The 20,268-nt window shown below is 36.4% G+C and overlaps 1 protein-coding gene across 2 annotated transcripts; it reads left to right on the top strand.

Annotated features, from left to right (window-relative positions):
- Window positions 1-14,632: 14,632 nt before the first annotated feature.
- Window positions 14,633-18,290, top strand: LOC121985407 (inactive protein kinase SELMODRAFT_444075-like). Of its 2 annotated transcripts, XM_042538845.1 has the most exons (11): window positions 14,633-14,955; window positions 15,033-15,139; window positions 15,219-15,340; window positions 15,429-15,553; window positions 15,650-16,186; window positions 16,286-16,534; window positions 16,625-16,791; window positions 16,871-16,950; window positions 17,048-17,195; window positions 17,327-17,476; window positions 17,574-18,290. In XM_042538845.1, exons 1-11 carry the CDS (start codon window positions 14,664-14,666, stop codon window positions 17,826-17,828), a joined length of 2,232 nt encoding a protein of 743 aa, XP_042394779.1. In that variant the 5' UTR covers window positions 14,633-14,663; the 3' UTR covers window positions 17,829-18,290. The 2 variants fall into 2 exon arrangements, with proteins under 2 accessions (XP_042394779.1, XP_042394780.1); XM_042538846.1 differs by lacking the exon at window positions 17,574-18,290 and having other exon boundaries at window positions 17,048-17,244; window positions 17,327-17,371.
- The last annotated feature ends 1,978 nt before the right edge of the window (window positions 18,291-20,268 follow it).

The raw sequence follows: 20,268 nt of genomic DNA, 5'->3' as shown, positions 1-20,268 counted from the left end.
GAACAAGTCATCCCCTAGAGCCAATGGATACTGATATGGTGAAATCAGTCTATGTGGCAATTGACCAAGAGAAATCTGATGCAGGATGTTTAATGAAAGGAATCTCTACAAAAGGTCCATTTATAATAGCCATTTTCGGTTATATTTTTGTTTATGATTTTTCTTCTTGTCTCTTCATGAAGGTCCGAAGTTCTCACTGTGCTTATACTACTACTATTGCACTGAAAGTTATACATGGTATAGAAAGATGGTAAGTCCTAATTGCTAGTTGTCATCAATTTGCTCAAGACATAACAATGCAGGAATGGCTGCCTCCCCACTCACTACAGAAGTAAGCTGTAAGGCATTTTATTAGTTCTGGGAGTGGGAGGTGAGCCAACATGAGTTTTATTAGTCAATATGCAACAAGATAGTGTTGGGGTTGCAAGGTTGCAAACATAGTTCCATATTGGAAACACATGGGAAAAGATCATGGGTTTATAAGAGAAAAGATATCTCCATTGGCATGAGGCCTTTTGGGTAGAGCCCAAGAGCAAAACCATGAGGGCTTAGGCCCAAAGTGGACAATATCATGTCATTGTGGAGATATCTAAATTCTTTTCGATCCAACAAGTGGTATCAGAGCCCGGACTGCCAGAAGGTTTAACCGCCGACTATGCACAAGAGCTATGGTCTGATTGAACCATGTGAGTACAATATTGACCTTGAACAAAGAAAGTGGGGCTCCTATGTTCGGATCAAGAGGACCAGACACTGTGCAGTGAAGTCCTAGTAGAGGCAAGGAAAGTCCTAGTAGGTCGGGTGGACCGAGTCTTAGTTGCGGCTAGGCAAGGAAGTCCTAGTAGGTCGGGTGGACGAGGGGGGAAGACCTGTGGGTCGAGGATCGGACGTGGGAAGCCTATGGTCCTTTGTTTGAGGGGGGGATTGTTGGGGTTGCAAGGTTGCAAACATAGTCCCATATTGGAAACACATGGGAAAAGATCATGGGTTTATAAGAGAAAAGATATCTCCATTGGCATGAGGCCTTTTGGGTAGAGCCCAAGAGCAAAACCATGAGGGCTTAGGCCCAAAGTGGACAATATCATGTCATTGTGGAGATATCTAAATTCTTTTCGATCCAACAGATAGAAGGACTTATCAACTTCCTAATAATGGAAGTTATTTAGTATACTTAAACTTAGAGCTAGTCTGGTGTGCAGTTTGGTTAACCTTTGGCTAGAAGTTGGAATATTCTAGAGTTAACAAAAAGTGTACAAGCCAATTTCCAGTATTTTGTTGGCAAAAGTTTCTAGGAGTTGATATGTTCCATTCCTTTAGTTGTATCACCTGGAAGAATCATCAAGGCAGGAGTAGGCAGAAAGTTAATTTAGTTACTAACCTCACTATGCAAGTTATCGGACTGCAACAAATGGTGAATGCCTCTTCTTACTGCACACAATGCATTAGTAGCTGATTTTGTTTACATGCTTTGCAGTACCATTCGTGCTCTATTCGGCATGAAGATCTACACATTCTGTTGCTTGGAATAGCGGGTGAGCATCGATAACTCAGATTGCAAATTCGATAATTCAGTGATACTGATATGATCAAACTGTCTTTTGGTTGAGACCTTCATAAAGATGCATAGAAACTATTCTCATAGAATATTTTAAGGGTTTTTTTTGATATATTGTTCTTGATGATGCTTGTTTTTCTTTCTTTGTAGGTTGTTGTATCGACATCCAGAGCATAGGAAATCAATACTTCCATTTGCTTCCATTTGCTCAGTTAATTGTCTCTCTTCCATTTGCTTTGTTTCTTAATTGAAGAGATAATTGTTATAACAATATTTCTAACAGATAACATTACTTGTTTCCTTGTGTAATTCTAATAGTCGGGTTCTCTAATTATTTGTTTCCTTGAACCTTCCATAGATTGCTATTTTTTCTCTACAACACAGAGAATTTGTATTAAAGTTCGCATATATATATTTTGAATGTTGATAGTGAACTTAATTGATTTAAATTTTTAACTAGAGAGTAAGTGATGAACAAAAGAATAGAAGAAGGCAGAAGTATACCCTCATCGGTTGTTCCGTAAAGGATATCCATCGGTATATATGTATTTAATTGTGGATACTTAATATTATTGCCTCTCTTTGTTTTCATCTTTTGCTTTGATATATCAATACCTAATATACATCCATGTGTTATCTTGCTGATTGAACATTTTGTGAATTTAGTTATAGGTATTGTCGTGGTGTCCTTATAATTTTGTTTTTGTTGTGTCTATTAAACTTTGCCTCCGAGAAATAAGCTCGTCGTTTAGTGATTAAATTCGGCTGAGTTAGTAGATGGAGTTTATAGCATGTTGACTGAAATTATGAGCATGTTTTGTATATAAAGACATTTTTCCAGGAACAAAGCATATATCAAATTCCTTATCTGTTTTCAACATTTGCCTAGACAAGTTATTGTCATTTTGTCAATCCTGCCTATAACTCAACAAGTCTGCATCCTAAATCAATGTTTAGATGCATTTTCCGCAGGTTTAGTTAATTTCTTATTGCCACGAGTATCTTTTAAGAATATTTTTGACTGATTATTTAGAAACTCAATGGCAAGGTCAATGACATTCATTGATCTAATAGACAGGCACAAGCAGAGTAAACTTATTCTGCGAATTTAAATCTATGTGCATAAGTTTTCCAATGGAAGTTACCAAGACAACTCTAAGTTGGTTAAATTGCTTGTATTGTATTAGTTTGCAATGTATTAGTTTGTATTGCATTAGTTTGTATTGCATAAGTTACATTCTGAGACTATAAGTTGGTTACATTACTTGTATTTTATGTAGATTTATATGAATAAATCTAATTCTGGAAATGAGTGTTGTCCTGGAATTGCTTTATATTAGACCTATGCGAAATCATGGAATTGCTTGTATTGCATAAGTTTGTATTTCATAAGTTAAATTCTGAGACTATAAGTTGGTTATATTGCTTGTATTTTATGTAGATTTATATGAATAAATCTAAATAAGAATTCTGGAATTCTGGTATTGACCGTTGTCATTGCTTTATATTAGAGCTATGTGAAATCCTGGAATTACTTGTATTGCATAAGTTTGTATTGCATAAGTTAAATTCTGAGACTATAAGTTGGTTATATTGCTTGTATTTTATGTAGATTTATATGAATAAATCTAAATCAGAATTCTGGAATTCTGGTATTACCCGTTGTCATGTAATTGTTTTATATTAGAGCTATGCGAAATCCTGGAATTGCTTGTATTGCATAAGTTTGTATTGCATAAGTTTTATTTCTTAGACCATAAGTTGGTTATATTGCTTGTTTTTTATGTAGATTTATATGAATAAATCTAAATCTGAAATTGATAAGTTTTGTTTAATTTTTCTGTTGCAGGTATGTAACTCAGTCAATTTGTGTAGTTTGAGACTTTTGATACAAGGAGTGAGCTTTGTTAGGTTGTAAATTGTCTTGCTAATGTGTAAAAGTCATATGGAGAATAGTACTGGAAAACATGTGATTTATGCATGGTTTGATACTACTCATCTTGTATATGTGTGGCTAGATGAATTATATATGGATGTTTATTTTGGATTTAATGTAGTAAATATTTAGTTTTGTTTTGGTGGTTTGCTTATATAAAAATAAGATTAGTTGTTTGGTATTAATGAACATTAAAGACAGCTGTTAAAAATATTGTAAAAACTATGTAACCCACAACGGATTTTTTTTGTAATAAGTGATAAAAGACAACGGTTTTATTCGTTGTAAAATATATTAAAATTATATACCACAATAGTTTATAACTGTTGTAAAAAAAGTAAAACGAGTAAATATTATTATCACAACGGTTTATTTCTGTTGTTGAAATTATCTACCACAACGGTTTTAAAATGTTGTCGTATTCTTCGTAAACAAATTTTGAGCATATAAACAACAACGGATAAAAATCGTTGTCAAATGTCTACAAAGACAACGAATTCAAAACCGTTGTCATAGGGCAATACATTCTACAACGCCCTCAGTTACAACGGTTTTTTAACCCTACGACAATAGATAATATCCGTTGTCGTTTGCAGTTTTTGTTGTAGTGTCTGTTTGGTTTAGGTAATCAATGATTGTCGAGTAATATTCCATTCTGGCACGTAAGCAAAAGGGGCATATAATCCGAAATCGAAAAACCTTGAAAAGCTGAGGTTTTTTTTAATTCCAGGGTTGATAATTTTTTTTTACCAAAAAAGTTGTTCGATAAGAAAAAACATGAAAAAAACATAAAGAAAATAAAAAGAAAATTATTAAAAAAATTTTAAAAACAAGAAAAAAGACGTAAAAATTTAAAAAGCATAAAAATGTTATAAAAAAGAAAAAAGATTAAAAAAACGTAAAAACATTAAAAAAAAATAAAAAATAAGGAATGTGAAAAAGAAAAAGTAAAAAAGAAAAAAAAATATTAAAGTTTAAAAAATAATAATAATCATAATATGTAGGGTTGATTTTGCATATAAGGATAATACAGGAAAATATTAAATTAGATTATTTATTAAAATTTTTAAATATATAAGTTTTTGTTACATTACATAGGCTGAATCAAACAACGTTTGGTTATATTTTATTTCTCATAATTTTGGTTATGTGATTTGTCTAGTTCTTATGATTAAATTCATGTCCTTAAACATCAATTTGACCAAATATATTGAGAGCAGTAATTTTTTGAACACGAATTAATTTTTTGGGCATATCCGTGTTCAAAAAATTACTGTTCTGAGTATATTTAGTCAAATTGATATTTGATAGTATTTTTACAAATCAGAAGAATTAGTCGAATACATATAATTGATTTTATGTCATTTCGAGCTCTCTGGGTTTATCAGTTGATTTTGATCAAAATCGGTTGATTGACCTAAGACCTCGAAATGACATGAAATTAGGTTTTTGTATTTGTCTAATTCTTTTGATTGTAAAAATATTATCAAATATTAATTTGACCCAATATATTAAGAGGAATGATTTTTTAAATATGAATCAGTTAAAACCGGCAAAAAAAAAAAAAAAAAAATCGATTCATCTCATAAAAATCAACTCTATTGGGAACAATACTAAAGGTGAAAATAAAAATAGATACTGGATTTGGTTATTTATAAATCATTATATGCAATTTGATAATTTTAAAACAGTACTTATATGGTTCAATTAAAAGTTATTGAGAGGGTGTTTGACTAAATTTATTATAAATAGTTTATAAGTTTATACAACTTATAAGTTATTTTAGGAGCTTATAAGTTGTTAGATCTTATTTTAAAAATAAGTTGTTAAAGTGTTTAGGTGAACTTATTACAATAACTTAAAGGTATTGATGTGTATGGTATTATAAGATCTAGATCTTTTTATTAATAAAATTATCAAAAAAGGTATAATATTATTAATAGAGGATTTTGAGATTTTTATTAATAGAGGGTTTTGGGAGAATTTTTGTACCGGGGGTGAGAAAATTAGAAAGAGACATTGGCCGAAAAGATGACACAGCGTTGGAAGAAAAGTCGGCGGAGATAAAAAGATATTAGGCTTATAAAAATTTATGGAGAATAAGATGAGGATTTATGAAATTATATAAGGATATTTTAGAGAAAAAAAATTATTAAAATAAGATCTTTTTTTAAAAAGTATGATCTTCCATACTTTTTTTAAAAACAGCTTATAAGTTCCAAAATAGCTTATGTTGATAGCATATAAGCTGTTTAAAAAAAATTTTACCAAACAAATTTGAAGAGCTTATAAGCTCCAAAACAACTTATAAACTATTTTAGAGAGCTTATAAACTCAGTCAAACACCCTCTAAAAATTAAGAAAGTTCCGTCGCTTTGCGATTATCCGAGGGAAATGTATGTTCTAGTTTGCCACTAGTTCATTTAGAATAAACATTTTTCGTGAGCAAATTTAATATTGGATTTGGCAGGAGTTTATTTTTATTATTCAAAAGATAATTGAACGGATTAAATTAAAATGAATAAATTTAAATATATTTTCAATTCGTTACTATTCATTCATTAATAAACGTCTTATAAATAAACAAATAAGTCTTTTAAAAACAAATAAACATGTAAATTAAACTCATTCATCAATCAAATAAATTTAAAAATATAATAACTTTAAACGTCAACTAAGCTCATTAACATATAAATAAACCCACCTCAAAACAAAATCTCAAATTAAGAAAAAAACTATATTAAGTCAACCAACTTAAACATTCCAACTTGTATGACCCTAAATTCATTCACTCTACTTTCTCCTATCCATACGTCTGGCTTAACAATTCCTCCACTCAACTCTCCATCATTGGTCAAATCAGACGCCCATCCCCTTCCCTTTCCCTTGGAAAAAACTCTCTCCTTTTACTTGGTCAAAAATTCCAATTCAACCCAAATAAAATATTTATTTCTAGTCATACTTTCGGATTTTATATTTACACGTAATAATAAAAAATATTATTGATATTATTTTATCAATAAATTTAATGGTATTAAAAATTAGAAGCAAAATAATAAAAATATATATATTTAAATTTACTCAGAATGGAACGATCAGTGATGCAGAAGATCATATATAGTGGGAAACTAATTATAGGAGATCCTCATTCTTCAACTTACAAAACGTAAATCCGCTATATTAACAATTCTTTAATGGCAATTCCATGAATATAAAGAGAGGTACATGCAAGTACACATGTGTCAGACGTATGGTGGGGTAAATCCCAGATTGTCAATTCCTAAGAATCGACCCATGACTATTACGTTAAAAATAGCATGCGCCCACCGTCTGTACTATGCCCTGGGAGCATCATTCTTCAACTTAAGACTCACGCAGCAGGTGCTCCTCCATCGAAGCAGAGAGGCACTCGATCGATGAGGATTGGAGTGGAGGAGGAAGAGGAGGAGACGAAAAAGAAGAGGAGCGGAATCAGCAGATCGTCGGCGATGGCATTGCGTGTTGTACGAGAAATCGGTGTGAAAGAATTGCAGGAGAAGAATAAGATGCAGCAGAACGAGGTCCGTGGAGGCGGCGGGAGGACGATGGTGGTGGGTGTAAAGATGGACGTCGATAGCCAGGAACTCCTCACCTGGTCCCTCGTCAAACTGGTCGACGTCGGCGATCATGTCATCACCTGCTTTACATTGCATCCCACTTTATGGATGACCAAACGTCAAGCATGTCACTTCCTCGCTCAATTAGAGTCACTATCAGTTGGCCCCCAGCTATCATGTTGATATTATCTCGAGCGGCATTATTGTGATTTTCTTCCTACCAGGCGGATGACTGCTCTTGTTGCACCTGGATGGGCATTTGAGCTTTCTTGGCCAGGACTTGTAAAGTTCCTGACCGTGGTTCGATTGCTCGATATTCAATCTTGAGCCGGCTGTTTCGTCGTGGATGCAGTAAGCAACTTGGGGCTGGGGAACGCCGACGTTATCTGGGATTGCTTTCTTGTTGATTCCGCAGAGTGTAACAATATAATTCGTGTTGCGAATGATTGTCTAATGATACGTGCACCACTTTCATGGGGTTTCTCAAGGAACCCCCCACATGTTGCACGACTTGAGGCCGCACTTTTGGATGATGATACTTAGGACCTGCACGAGGTCCTTTGGGTGGAAGAGCAGGTACCACTAGGCGTTCGGGGGCTGGAGCGGAAGCGGGTGCAACACCCTCCTTCTTTTAAGCAGCTTGAGCTTCTTCAATATTAATGAATTCAATTGCTCGTTCAATCAACAGGTCAAAGTTGGCTGGAGATTTTCTAACTAAATTTTTAAATAAATCATTATCATTAAGTCTCTGAGAAAAGACATTTACTAAAAGCTACGTGGTAGCCGTGAGAACATCTATAGTCATCTGATTGAACCTCTTGATGTACGCTTGAATGGTTTCCTTGGGCCCGTGCTTAAGTGAGAAGAGGCTCCAAGGGATTTTCTGATATCGTCGTTTACTAGAGAAGTGATGGAGAAATACCTTACAAAAGTCCTTGAAGAAATGAATAGAGTTATCTGTCAATTATTTAAACCATCACTGGGTTGCTCCGCCAAATGTAGTGAGGAACATTCGGTATTTTACATTGTTTGTAAATTGCTAAAGAAGGGCGGCATGCTCAAATTTGAGGAGATGATTCTCCGAGTCAGTTGTTCCCGAATATTCTCCTATATTTAGGTTCTGATAACACTTGGGTAATGGATCATCCAACACCCTCTGAGAGAATGGAGTAGCAATTCGCTCAAGGGAGCTATCACTGGTAACAACTTGTCCTCTGTACCCGTCTCGCACAGGTACCTCTCTAAAAGACTCCTGGGGTATTATTACTTGGCCCAACTGTTCTGATGGTATACGAAAAAATACTCGGGGGGTGTCGAGTTAGTGAGAGAGGTGCAAGGAGCAAGCAAGCAGGACCCTCATTCTGAACTCCTCTCTCCCTTTGATGAGCGATTGTTATGCTTCTGGATTTGGTGGCGGCAACATACCACCAGTGTTGGCTTGTTGTTGTTGTTGAAGCAACTTTTGTACTCTAGCGTTGATGAGCAACTCTAGATCTTCTTGTGTTAAGGTGACGGTATTGAATTTTCCAGCCTCTTCCATCGTAAAATTTCAGATTCAGGCGAAGATTCCCACAAACGACGCCAAACTTAATTTTGTCTGAAGGCGATGAGATGGTGCGCTGGCTCCAATGGGTGGTTGATCGATGAACAATGAGCTTCTTGAGATCTGAAGAAAACTCCTTAATAATCCTGTGCACAGTCAGACGAGCCAAAAAAGCATTAGTGACCTAAGATCAGAGTGAGAATCACTGGTTAGGCCATCCGACGCTCAAGTCAGCCTTCTCTCTTGAAAAGTGGAAGAAGAACAATAGCAAAAGTGTCAGAAAGTAGGACTTTAGATGCAAATGTTTGCGTACCTTACCAGCGGAGAGGATTCTCCTTTTTATACTACCTCACATAACCTTTGTGATCGTGAGGTGGTTTCCGGTTTGTTAGAGTTTGTTAAGTGATGGAAAAAATAACAACCTGGGTGTTGTGCAATAATCCTCCGAGGAATCTTTTTTCTACCCCAGATATACCTCCTTTGTCATTTATGACTTGGGCCCCTGATGAAATACTTGATGGAGTGTATCGTTGTAACTGATTAATTAATGAAGAAGTTTCAAGAGAATATTCCCTGACAAGTTTGCCAAGTTATTCTAATGTTGTTGATCGCTTGTCTGCTGAATGTATCCATGCCGGTCATTATACTGCTCATATATTGAGAATACCTTCTGTTGAATATATCTCCGTCAATTATTAAGTCGGTCGTGTATTGAGCATACCTTCTGTTGAATATATCTCGGCCAGTCATTAAACTGGTTGAATATTAAGAATACCTTCTGTTGAATATATCTCGACTGGTCATTAAGCCGGTTGTATGCTAAGAATACTTTCTATTAAATATATCTCGGCCAGTCATTAAGCTAGTCGTATGCTGAGAGTTTTATAAGGCAAAATATCCTTAAGCTCACTCGGGCTTTGCCCGACCGATCGTATGCTAAGAGTTTTATAAGGCTGAGTACCCTTAAGCTCGCACGGGCGTTGCCTGGTCGAATGTACGCAAGTAGCCTTATGTTCGCTCGACCTTCACTCGGCCAATCGTATGCTAAGAGTTTTATAAGGTTGAGTACCCTTAAGCTCGCCCGAGCTTTGCCCAGTCGAACGTACACAAGTAACCTTATGTTCGCTCGGCCTTCACCCGGTCGATCGTATGCTAAGATTTTTATAAGGCTGAGTACCCTTAAGCTCGCTCGGACTTTACCTGGTCAAACGCACACAGACAACCTTATGTTCGCTTGGCCTTCATCTGGGCATCCTGCTCAAGTGACGCTCGGGCACGCTTTTAGGATTTTGATGTAGAGCGATGAACAGAACCAGGTAACAAATATTAATTTGTCCTAATCTTGACTGCCACCTCATCTTGACTTTAATATCCATGTCATCTCCGGAATCCATTCGCCATAACCCATATCAACCATAAACTAAAGAGTTTAAAATCTTGGGAAAAAAATTTAACAAACTTAGGTGATCACTAGGAATGAATTTAAGACTTCTAGAGTCACCAAACACGTTTCACCAAGGACTATCAAATACTTTTTGAAAAAAAAAAGACATTTGATGCCTTTAAAGTGCTTTAAATCTAGGGGGAATAAAGAAATGAACTTAGGAGATTATCATGGGCGCAACATTGCTAATTTGAAACGAATTCAAGTCCTTTAGGCTATCAATTACATCTTTGTTAACCAAAAGTATTTGAAGGCTTAAAATCTTAAATTAAATAGATGGAGTTAGGATGTTATTTGAAGTGTAACTATGTTCATTAAACACAAATTTGAAAATTTTAAGGCTACCAAATACTTATGTTAATTTGGAAGTATTCCAAAATCTTTAGGACTAATAAATACATTTTATCAAAAAAGTGTTTGACGATCCTAAAGAGTTTACTGAAATAAGTAAGGTTTTTTTATTTCTTGACATGGTTTGATTCAGTCCAAGTAAGTTAAACAATTTTGAGAGGTCATAAATTGTCCGATCCTTTTTATTCGACAATTTTATTTATCAGTATAAACTATTTCTTTTTAGTATGTAGTATCATAATTTCAATGAAATTGTTTTTTTTAAATGTCATTTATCTACCAGTCAAGTCGAATCGTTCACTATATCAACAATTCTTCCTTTGTCCTTCACCGAGACCTTTCATCCAAACGAACCAATCAATCGATGCAAGAAGCTCAATTGGGCCAAGCTTACGGTCGAGTCAATAGAGCCGAGCGAGCGGCTTGATCTAGAAAGGTTTCTTGGTGGGTTGGATAGGACAGTTAGCCCGGCCGGTTGCTCTATGAGGGTCAAGTAGGGTAGTCAGTCGAGCCCAGCATACTAGTTGATCGAGCTAGACAAGTCGCTCGGTCAGACCTGAAGTAACTCTTATCAGAAACAGCCACTAACCCGAACATGGCATAAAAAATTTACTAAGTAACAAGGAAACGACGGAATGGGTAAAAGCAAGCAAAAGCGAACCCTGTTTAATATATTTTTGGGCTTGACATTTTAACAAACACCCAAATTACGTGCTTTCGTCCGTGTCTGGGGCATTCATTTTCGGCCTCTCCACCTCCACCGGCCTTTTTCATTATTCATGGGAATGGGAAGGCGACAGGGTACCAGAAACACGAGAAGAGAGAGGCCCTACCGCCGTCACGTGGTATCGGGAGGCGCAGGCGACGTCGTCCGCTCGGCGGAACCGACGACGGCCCCGCAAAAGCGAGCACGATTCACGGATCGCCGCGCGCCGGCAACAATTTTGGGGCGGCGAAAGACGAAGCGGGCGGGGCCCAATGGCGGGGCGGTGGGAATTTAAGGCAGTTGGGTTTTGATTTTTTTAATTAAAAATAAAATGATTAAAAATTTAGAAATATTTTTTTGAGTATAAAAATTGGAAATTTTTATGAAAATAAAAAAGGGAAATATTTTATTTTATTAGTAATGTTTTTATATTTTAAAATTTTTTTATTCGACTTTGACAGTAGGTTGTACTTTGCCCGAGTTAGTGCCGAGTGAGCGTGTCCCAACGTGTGGGTTGAGTCGCATTTTGCGCCCAAGTCCCAACTTAATTCGCATTTTCAGCTTGATAGGACACGACATGATTTATTCCTTCGTGGGCCATATTAAAGCACTATTTCAGATTAGGGCAGGTGAGGCCTAATTGTAGATTACTTAATTTAATTTATACTTTACTTTTATTATTATTATTATTATTATTTTAAAGTTGACATTAAATATGCAATTTACATTAATTAATTATGAGATAATTGGTCCGGTCCTATGGAAATTTTCTATTGGTCACTCGGATAAATAAAAAAGTGTTACCTACATATAACTTATATTCTTAGGTCCATCGGATAAATAAAAAAGTATTAGCTACAGACAATTTATCAACTTAGTATTCTTAGGTCCATTGTCTATTAAAAAAAATTTATCCGTTAATTCACCGAACCTAATATTTGATCCTTAAATACTTAGCAAATTTAATTTTTTTCCCGAACCATGTAGGTAAGGTTTCAAAATTACTAAATCACGTAGGATAGTTTATAAATGACCAAATCACGTACCCACTTCTATTAATGTCTCGTTACTGTTCCCAGTCGAGTCGATTTTTTATCAGTCGAATCGAATTTTTTAGCTTGTTTTGACTAATTCATGTTCAAAAAATTACTACTCTTAATATATTAGATCAAATTAATGTTTAATATTATTTTTATAATTAGGAAAACTAGACGAATACATAGGAACTAATTTCATGTCGTTTTGAGGTTAAACAGCCAGTTCTGACTAAAATCAACTTATGAACCTAGAGACCTCAGAATGACATGAAATCAGTTCTATATGTTCGTCTAGTTCTTCTTATTGTAAAAAAAAAAAAAATATCAAACATAAATTTGACCAAATATAGCAGTGATTTTTTAATACGAATATGTCCGAAAAATTCATTCGTGTTTAAAAAATCATCATTCTCAATATGTTGGGTCAAATTAATATTTAAGGATATGAATATACTTATAAGAACTAGACGAACTCATAAAACATGATTTAAAATCATTCAGAGTACTTTAGGTCCATCAATCGATTTTGACCGAATGAACCTAAAGAATTTCGACCAAAATTAGTTGATGGACGTAGAAAGCTCAAAATGACATGAAACCATGTCTTATGAGTTTTTCTAATTCTTATGATTATATTCATGTTCTTAAATATTAATTTGACCAAATATAAATTTGACCAAATATATTAAGAGTAATAATTTTTTAAACATGAATTAATTTTTCAGACACATTCGTATTTAAAAATCACTGCTCTGAATATATTTGGTCAAATTGATATCTGATAGTGTTTTTACAATCAAGAAAACTAGGTGAACATATAGAACTGATTTAATGTCATTTCGAGATTTCTAAGTTTATTAGTTGATTTTGACTGAAATGAGATGATGAATCTAGAGACCTTGAAATGACATAAAATCAATTTCTATGTATTTTTCTAATTCTCCTTATTGTAAAAGTATTAACAAACATTAATTTCACCAAATATATTAAGATGAATAATTTTTTTAACACGAATAAGTTAAAACTAACTAAAAAAATTAACTCGTCTTATAGAAAATCAACTTAATTGGGATATGCAGTAGATGTAAAATAACTCGTCTTATAGAAAATCAACTTAATTGGGATATGCAGTAGATGTAAAAATAAAAGTGGGTACTTAATTTGATCATTAATAAACTACTCTAGCGATTTGATAATTTCAAAACTTTTACCTACAGGATTCGATAAAAATTTATAGAAAATTAAGAAAACAGTACTATTATCCTGTCCCTGCGCTATTATCCGGGGAAAATTTATACTCTAGTTTGCCACTTGTTCATTTAGAATAAACCAATCAAATTTTCTATGAGGAAATTTAATATTCAATTTAGCAAAGTTTATTTTTATTATTCAAAAGATAATTGAACTAAACAAATAAACATGTAAATTAAACTCATTCATCAATCAAATAAATTTAAAAATATAATAACTTTATCCGGGGAAATAAGCTTAATAACATATAAATAAACCTACCTCAAAACAAACTCTCAAATTAAGAAAAAAACTATATTAAGTCAAACAATTTAAACATTCCAACTTGTATGGCTCTAAATTCATTCACTCTACTTTCTCTATCTAAACGTCTGGCTCCACAATTCCTCCACTCAACTCTCTATCATTGGTCAAATGAGACGCCCATCCCTTGGAAAAAAATTCTCTCCTTTTACTTGGTCAAATATTCCAATTCAACCCAAATAAAATATTTATTTCGAGTCCTACTTTCGGATAGGGGTGAGTATTCGGTTAAAATCAAATCGAACCAAACCAAATTAACCGAACCAAACCGAACCGATTTGTTTTCGAATAAACCCAACCGAACCGATTTTCGATAAAAACTGAACCGAACCGAACCGAATTTCCAAGAAAACCGAACAAACCGAATAAACCGATTTTTTCTAAAAATTTGGTTTAGCTTAATAAAAATTTGGTTTGGTCTAAAATTTATGGTCTAAAAAACCGATTTGGTTTAAAAATTCGGTCTATTCGGTTTATTCGGTTTAACCAAATAAAAAAAATCAAAACCGAACCCGAACCGAATTAACCGAATTAACCGATTTTTTAGAAATAAAAAATTGAATTTCCGAATAAACCGAACCGAATTTTTAAATTCGATCGGTTTATTCGGTTTAACCAAACTTTTGCTCACCCCTACTTTCGGATTTTATATTTACACGTAATACTTAAACAATATTATTGATATTATTTTGTTAATAATTTAATGGTATTAAAAATTAGAAGCAAAATAATAAAAAAATATATATTTAAATTTGTTCACTCTAGTGTTGGATTGAGTTAGGATCCCGTCCAAGGTCTTACTCTTCCATGCAGAATCGAACGGTCAGTGATGCACAAGATCAGAACCAGTGGCGGAGCTAATTGTAGGGGATCCTCATTCTTCAGCTTAAGACTCGCGTAGGAGGGTGCTCCTCCATCGCAGCAGAGGAGGCACTCGATCGATGAGGATCGGAGTGGAGGAGGAGGAAGAGGAGGAGAGGACAAAGAAGAGGAGCGGAATCAACAACTCGTCGGCGATGCCGTTGCGCGCTGTGCGAGAAACCGGCGTCAAAGAGTTGCAGGAGAAGAAGAAGAAGCAGCAGAACGAGTCCGATGGAGGCGGCGGGAGGATGATGGTGGTGGGTGTAAAGATGGACGCCGATAGCCGGGAACTCCTCACCTGGTCCCTCGTCAAACTCGCCGACGCCGGCGATCGCGTCATCGCCCTGCACGTCCTCCCCTTAACCCCGCTCGGTACTTTTTTTCGTCCGCTGGTCAACCGTTCATCTTCTCTTTTCCGGCCCTCTGATCGCTCTTCTTTTCGGTGGTAGACTCGTCGGAGGACGGCCTCAGCTGCTCCTACTCCTCTCTCTTATCTCTCATCAAAGCGTTCGACGCCACGCTCGCCGTCTACGAGGGGTTCTGCAACCTAAAGCAGGTGGATTTTGGAGGCTGCTCCGCTGCTTTCCTTTGGTGGGTGGGCTAATTTATTTTCTTCGATCTTGATTCCTTGATAGGTTGACTTGAAGATGAAGATAGCCCGAGGGTTCTCCGTCCGCAAGGTTTTGGTCCGCGAAGCCCTCTCCTACCGAGCCGGCAAGCTTGTCGTAGGCGCCGCTAAACACGATCGCGCTCTTGGGTGAGTCGATTCGATCCAATCAATTTTCATACAAATTCTTCCCCTGGTCGCTGTTTCGGTTGATTTAAAAGCTATTGATTTCGTTTAGGTATTCATTCAACTCGATCGCCAAGTACTGTGCGAGGAAACTACCTCGAGATTGCTCAGTTTTTGAGGTGAGCAACAGCAAGATCGTCTTCAAGAGAGAAGCCTCTGCGCCTTCGCAGCTCGTAGGTTGGTTGCCTGTTTACAATTTTGCTGGATGGTTTTGAATTCGATGTGTATTGCCTGATTCACTTCTATTGTGAATATGATCCAATCGATGATTAGAGGACAAGGAAACCCACAGGGAAGCTAAGAACATAGCAACAGCATACGCAGGCGGGCAAGCATTGGATAGGAGCTACACAAAGCTCCTAAACGCAAGAACAAGACTCTCTAATCTGAAAAAAAGCAGCTCCAGCTGCCTTGAGATCATAGAGAAAGATGATAGAATGAAGGATCTATCTTTGGCTCTGGTTCCTGAGAGGAAAGGTGAACCTGATTCTTCAAGCTCCATTTCGCTTCTTTCTCATGAGGAAGTGAGACTTGGTTGGCCTCTCCTCCGAAAAGTAGTGCCTCCTCACACCCGAACTTCTTCAACTGATGGATCACAGATCTCGGTTGTTCAATGGGCGATGCGTCTGCCGAGTCGATTCTCTGCAGCATCCACAATTCATCCTGACTCCAAGCCCATGCATTCACACATTGTAGAAGAAGAAATGGAATTTCCCAAGGAATTGGAACATCTCCTAGACAAGTGCTCATCGGTTTGCAGATTGTTCAGCTACAAGGAACTCGCTCATATGACTTCTGGCTTCTCACCAGGTTCTCTACTTTCACCCATCTGTTATCTTGCCTGTAGATTTGATTGGATCAACAGCAATGACAAGAACTTAGCTTTAGATATTTGTGAAACATGCACAGATAAAATGATTGGGAAAGGAGGCAGCAGTCGTGTTTACAAGGGTTGCCTTTCGGATGGAAAGGAATTGGCAGTGAAAATTCTGAAATCTTCTGCAGATGTAATGGATGAATTCGTGACAGAAATCGAGATCACGACATCCTTGCATCATAAGAACATTGTTTCTTTGGTTGGATTTTGCATTGAAAAAGAGAATCTCATATTGGTCTATGATTTCCTATCAAGAGGTAGCTTAGAGGACAACCTTCATGGTGAGAACATCCAGTTGAATTCGTAAATACTGGTTTTTGTGTGCTTCGATTCAATCATCAGTCTTGTAATAAAATCCTATTTGTTGTCAGGTGAGAGTTTGATCGAAAATGCCCTTGGCTGGCCTGAGAGGTACAAGGTGGCAGTTGGCATTGCTGAGGCATTGAATTATCTTCATGGAGTCAGCAATGCTCAACCTGTGATCCATAGAGATGTGAAGTCCTCCAACATTCTCCTCTCCAAAGATTTTGAACCAAAGGTATGCAAAAAGTCTAAAGAAATTTTTTTCCTTCCATTCTATCTCACCAATTACTCATTTTGAACTTTTTATGCTTAAGTTGGCTGATTTTGGACTCGCTAAATGGGCATCACTTTCAGCATCACAACTGATATGCAGTGATGTAGCCGGGACTTTCGGGTGAGTTGTGCATTCTTGATCATCCTGAGACCTTTCGTTAAGCAGGTTAGTTCAGAATTGATCTAGTTAACATGTCGCAAGTCTTGTTCCTATATAGCTATTTGGCTCCAGAATATTTTGCGTACGGAAAGGTGAACGAAAAAATCGACGTCTATGCTTTTGGTGTGGTACTTTTGGAGCTTATCTCAGGAAGGAAGCCCATCGACACAGGGTGCCCCAAGGGCCAAGAGAGCTTGGTTATGTGGGTACGTCCAAGTTCAAAATTCTGTATTTTTGTGTGGGAACAACAAAACAGTAAGATTTTATTCAGAATCAGCGATTGGGATTTCTTTTGTGATTCTATAAATTTTGAGCAATATTTTGATCCTAATAACAGGCAATGCCAATCCTCCAAGGTGAGGGAGTTACGGAGCTTCTTGATCCATGTTTAGGAAAAAGTTACGATGAGGCTCAACTGGAAAGTATGATCCTAGCCATCTCACTTTGTATTAAGCGCGCCTCTCGATCGCGGCCTCATATGACACTTGTAAGATCTCATCATCATTATAGTTATCCCAAACTATCTCGTATTTGGTAATAGTTCTAATTTCCATTTTCATCATGTTATTCTTCTCCTATCATAGGTATTGAAACTACTGCAAGGTGATGATGAGGTTCTACGATGGGCGAGATTGCAAGTTCAAAATTCAAAAGAGTTGGATGGGTTGGATGATGAGGGAGCATTTGGGAATAACAACATCCAATCTCATATCACTCTTGCACTGGAAGACATAGACGATGATTCGTCATCGGTCAGCAGCATAGAACCACCAATAGCAAGCTTATCTCTCGAGGAGTATTTGCAAGGCAGATGGAGTCGCTCCTCGAGCTTTGATTGACGGTTATCTTACGATAGTCATTTTTTCACTATAATTTTAACTTGTACTTCTAGGAGGATGGATGCGAGGTGGTGTTGGTACCCTCCTCCGCTCCTTGAGCAATTGTTGGGACAATTTCATTTCTAGTTGAGAAGTTCCTCAACCCAAAGGATGAGGAACATAGAAAGCCCGAAAAGGGGCTAAAATTCCTTGTATTAAGTCACTACAAGGTTCAAGTGGCACTATACAAAAAAACAATTAGATCTTGTTTATTTTAGACATCAGGTGTTAAGTGAATGCTCGACTGCCACCCGATATCAGGGTGTTGCTTGCCTCATATTTGACGGTTGCTCGGTTGACACCTGACTATAAAACACAAGAAGTGTAGGGAGAGAGGATGAGATTGTGAAATTTCTTGTGTTGTATTGCAATAACTAAAGAGACATATATATAGAAGTTGGTTGTATGAATTTATGATACAAAGTCTCCTATAACACATTTATTTATTGATTGAAATTGATTAAGACCGTGATCACTAATTGAATTGATTAAGGTTGATCTCGATTGGTTGGAACCAACCAAACCCATTATTGTTATTATTCCCCTGCAAATCCAATCGGAGGTGGCACATTCAATGTTGTTAGCAGTTGGAACCTCTGCCACCACCTTAGCTCGAAGACGTTAATCTTCTTGTTGAATGATAGCACTGCTTTGATGACAATTATAGAATCTGCTTAGAAATTGACTTCACTCCGCTTGCACCTTCCTAAGCCTACAGAAAACAACAAGACTGAAGATAACTGCTAACTACTAAGCCCACAGAAAACAACAAGAATGAAGTTTAACTGCTAACTATAATTAGGACTGGCATTCCGTTTAAACTGAACTAACCAAACTGAATTAATTAAAACCGAACTAACTGTTTTTTTTTTTGGACCAATCGAACCCAAAATTTGCTACTAAAATCAAACAAATTGAATTGATATAAAATTGATTAATTCGGTAACCAAAATCTCCATAGTCGGCTACTCCTCCACCAACAGTTGGCTGCTATGCGGACAAATAGACTGTACCAATTGACTATGGACCTTACTGTACTCGATTTACGGACGTCAATTGACTGAGTCACTCAAGTGTTAATCTCATTGTCTGAGATTTTTAGAGATTTTTTTTATCACATACCTGAATCGATGGTCAACTGATCCTAATGGATGATTTAATTGAATTCCGAATTTAAAAATCAATACCAAACTGAATAAACCAAATAATCAAGATTTTTTTTTTAAAAAATAAATTTTAGAATTAACCGAACCAAATTAAATCAGTTAGCTGGATTTTGCTCAACCATAACTATAACGTGGGACCTCTTGTCAATTGGTCAAAAGTCTCACTCAAAATATTAGATATTCTACCTTTATTTAGCTAAACACATCATCCTCGATGATAACCCCAAAGACCCAAGATTTCATTTCATTTCATTTGAAACCTCGTTGTTCTTGAGTTCATCTTGTGTTACACCCTCAAGCCCTTGTATGCACTAAACTTTTCAAGTCTACTTTAATATATCATTCTTCTTTGTTCACCTATGGAATCCTCCTTTAGTTACACTGCCTTAGAGTTCACGTTGTTAGAAATTTACAATGCCTTAGAAGCTCCAAACCATCCATCATTGATCACCTTGAAGTTCACATTGTTACGGACTTAGTCATCGAGTATAATTCATCCAACTTGATTGCGTCATGTTACCCATGACAACAACTCGACCACACTAAAAGCATTATTGCGCCAACAAATAATGCATCAACTATCATGCATTATTGCCCCCACGGGGTATTCAGTTGATTAGAGAGTGACAAATGTACTATAATGGGATAGGAATCAATTTCCGACGGATACATACTCTCGGGGGAAAACTCCTCCCACTCCTTAATCACTTGACAATGGGTCATAAACTGATCCCGTGATTTATTTTCCTTCACATAACTTGGGACGGATTGTGAGGGACATCTGGAATGAACGTAATCACCTTTTTATTACAACTATCATGTATTATTGATGCAAATTGGCATACATAGTAGAAGTTTAAGATGAGAAAACCTAAGACCACCTCAAGCGAAGTTGTTAAGGTGGTAAAGTCCATAAGGGGAGAGGTGATGGGACAAGAAGGAGGTAGTCTCATTGTAAGAGGTGGTTGAGGCTTATTAAAACCCCTAGTGGTATTTTAATGGGTTGTCAAATGAGTTTAAGTTAGGTTTTTGTTGTGTATAATATGTGTGTCTAAGTATACAAAGACTTAAGAGAACATACAAGTACCCGTAGTTAAGGAGCATCGAAGACTGCAAAGCCTTGGTAGAAGACGCAAGCAAGCTTGGAGGATTGTACGGGAAAAGAGCCAACGGGTTCGGTGCATCCGAGATATGAGGAGTTACGAAAGAGTTTGGTGGAGTGAGAAGGGCGCATG

Source organism: Zingiber officinale, chromosome 5B, assembly GCF_018446385.1.
Source record: "Zingiber officinale cultivar Zhangliang chromosome 5B, Zo_v1.1, whole genome shotgun sequence".
In the NCBI taxonomy this organism is placed as follows: Eukaryota; Viridiplantae; Streptophyta; class Magnoliopsida; order Zingiberales; family Zingiberaceae; genus Zingiber; species Zingiber officinale.
The sequence above is the reverse complement of the archived record's forward strand: the minus strand, read 5'-3'. Positions and strand labels throughout refer to the sequence as shown.

Coding starts and splice junctions, on each gene's coding strand:
- LOC121985407 (XM_042538845.1), top strand. CDS start 14,664: ATGAGGATCGGAGTGGAGGAGGAGGAAGAGGAGGAGAGGACAAAGAAG. Junction 17,196..17,326: donor AAGAGAGCTTGGTTATGTGG/GTACGTCCAAGT, acceptor TCCTAATAACAG/GCAATGCCAATCCTCCAAGG. Junction 17,477..17,573: donor CGCGGCCTCATATGACACTT/GTAAGATCTCAT, acceptor CTCCTATCATAG/GTATTGAAACTACTGCAAGG.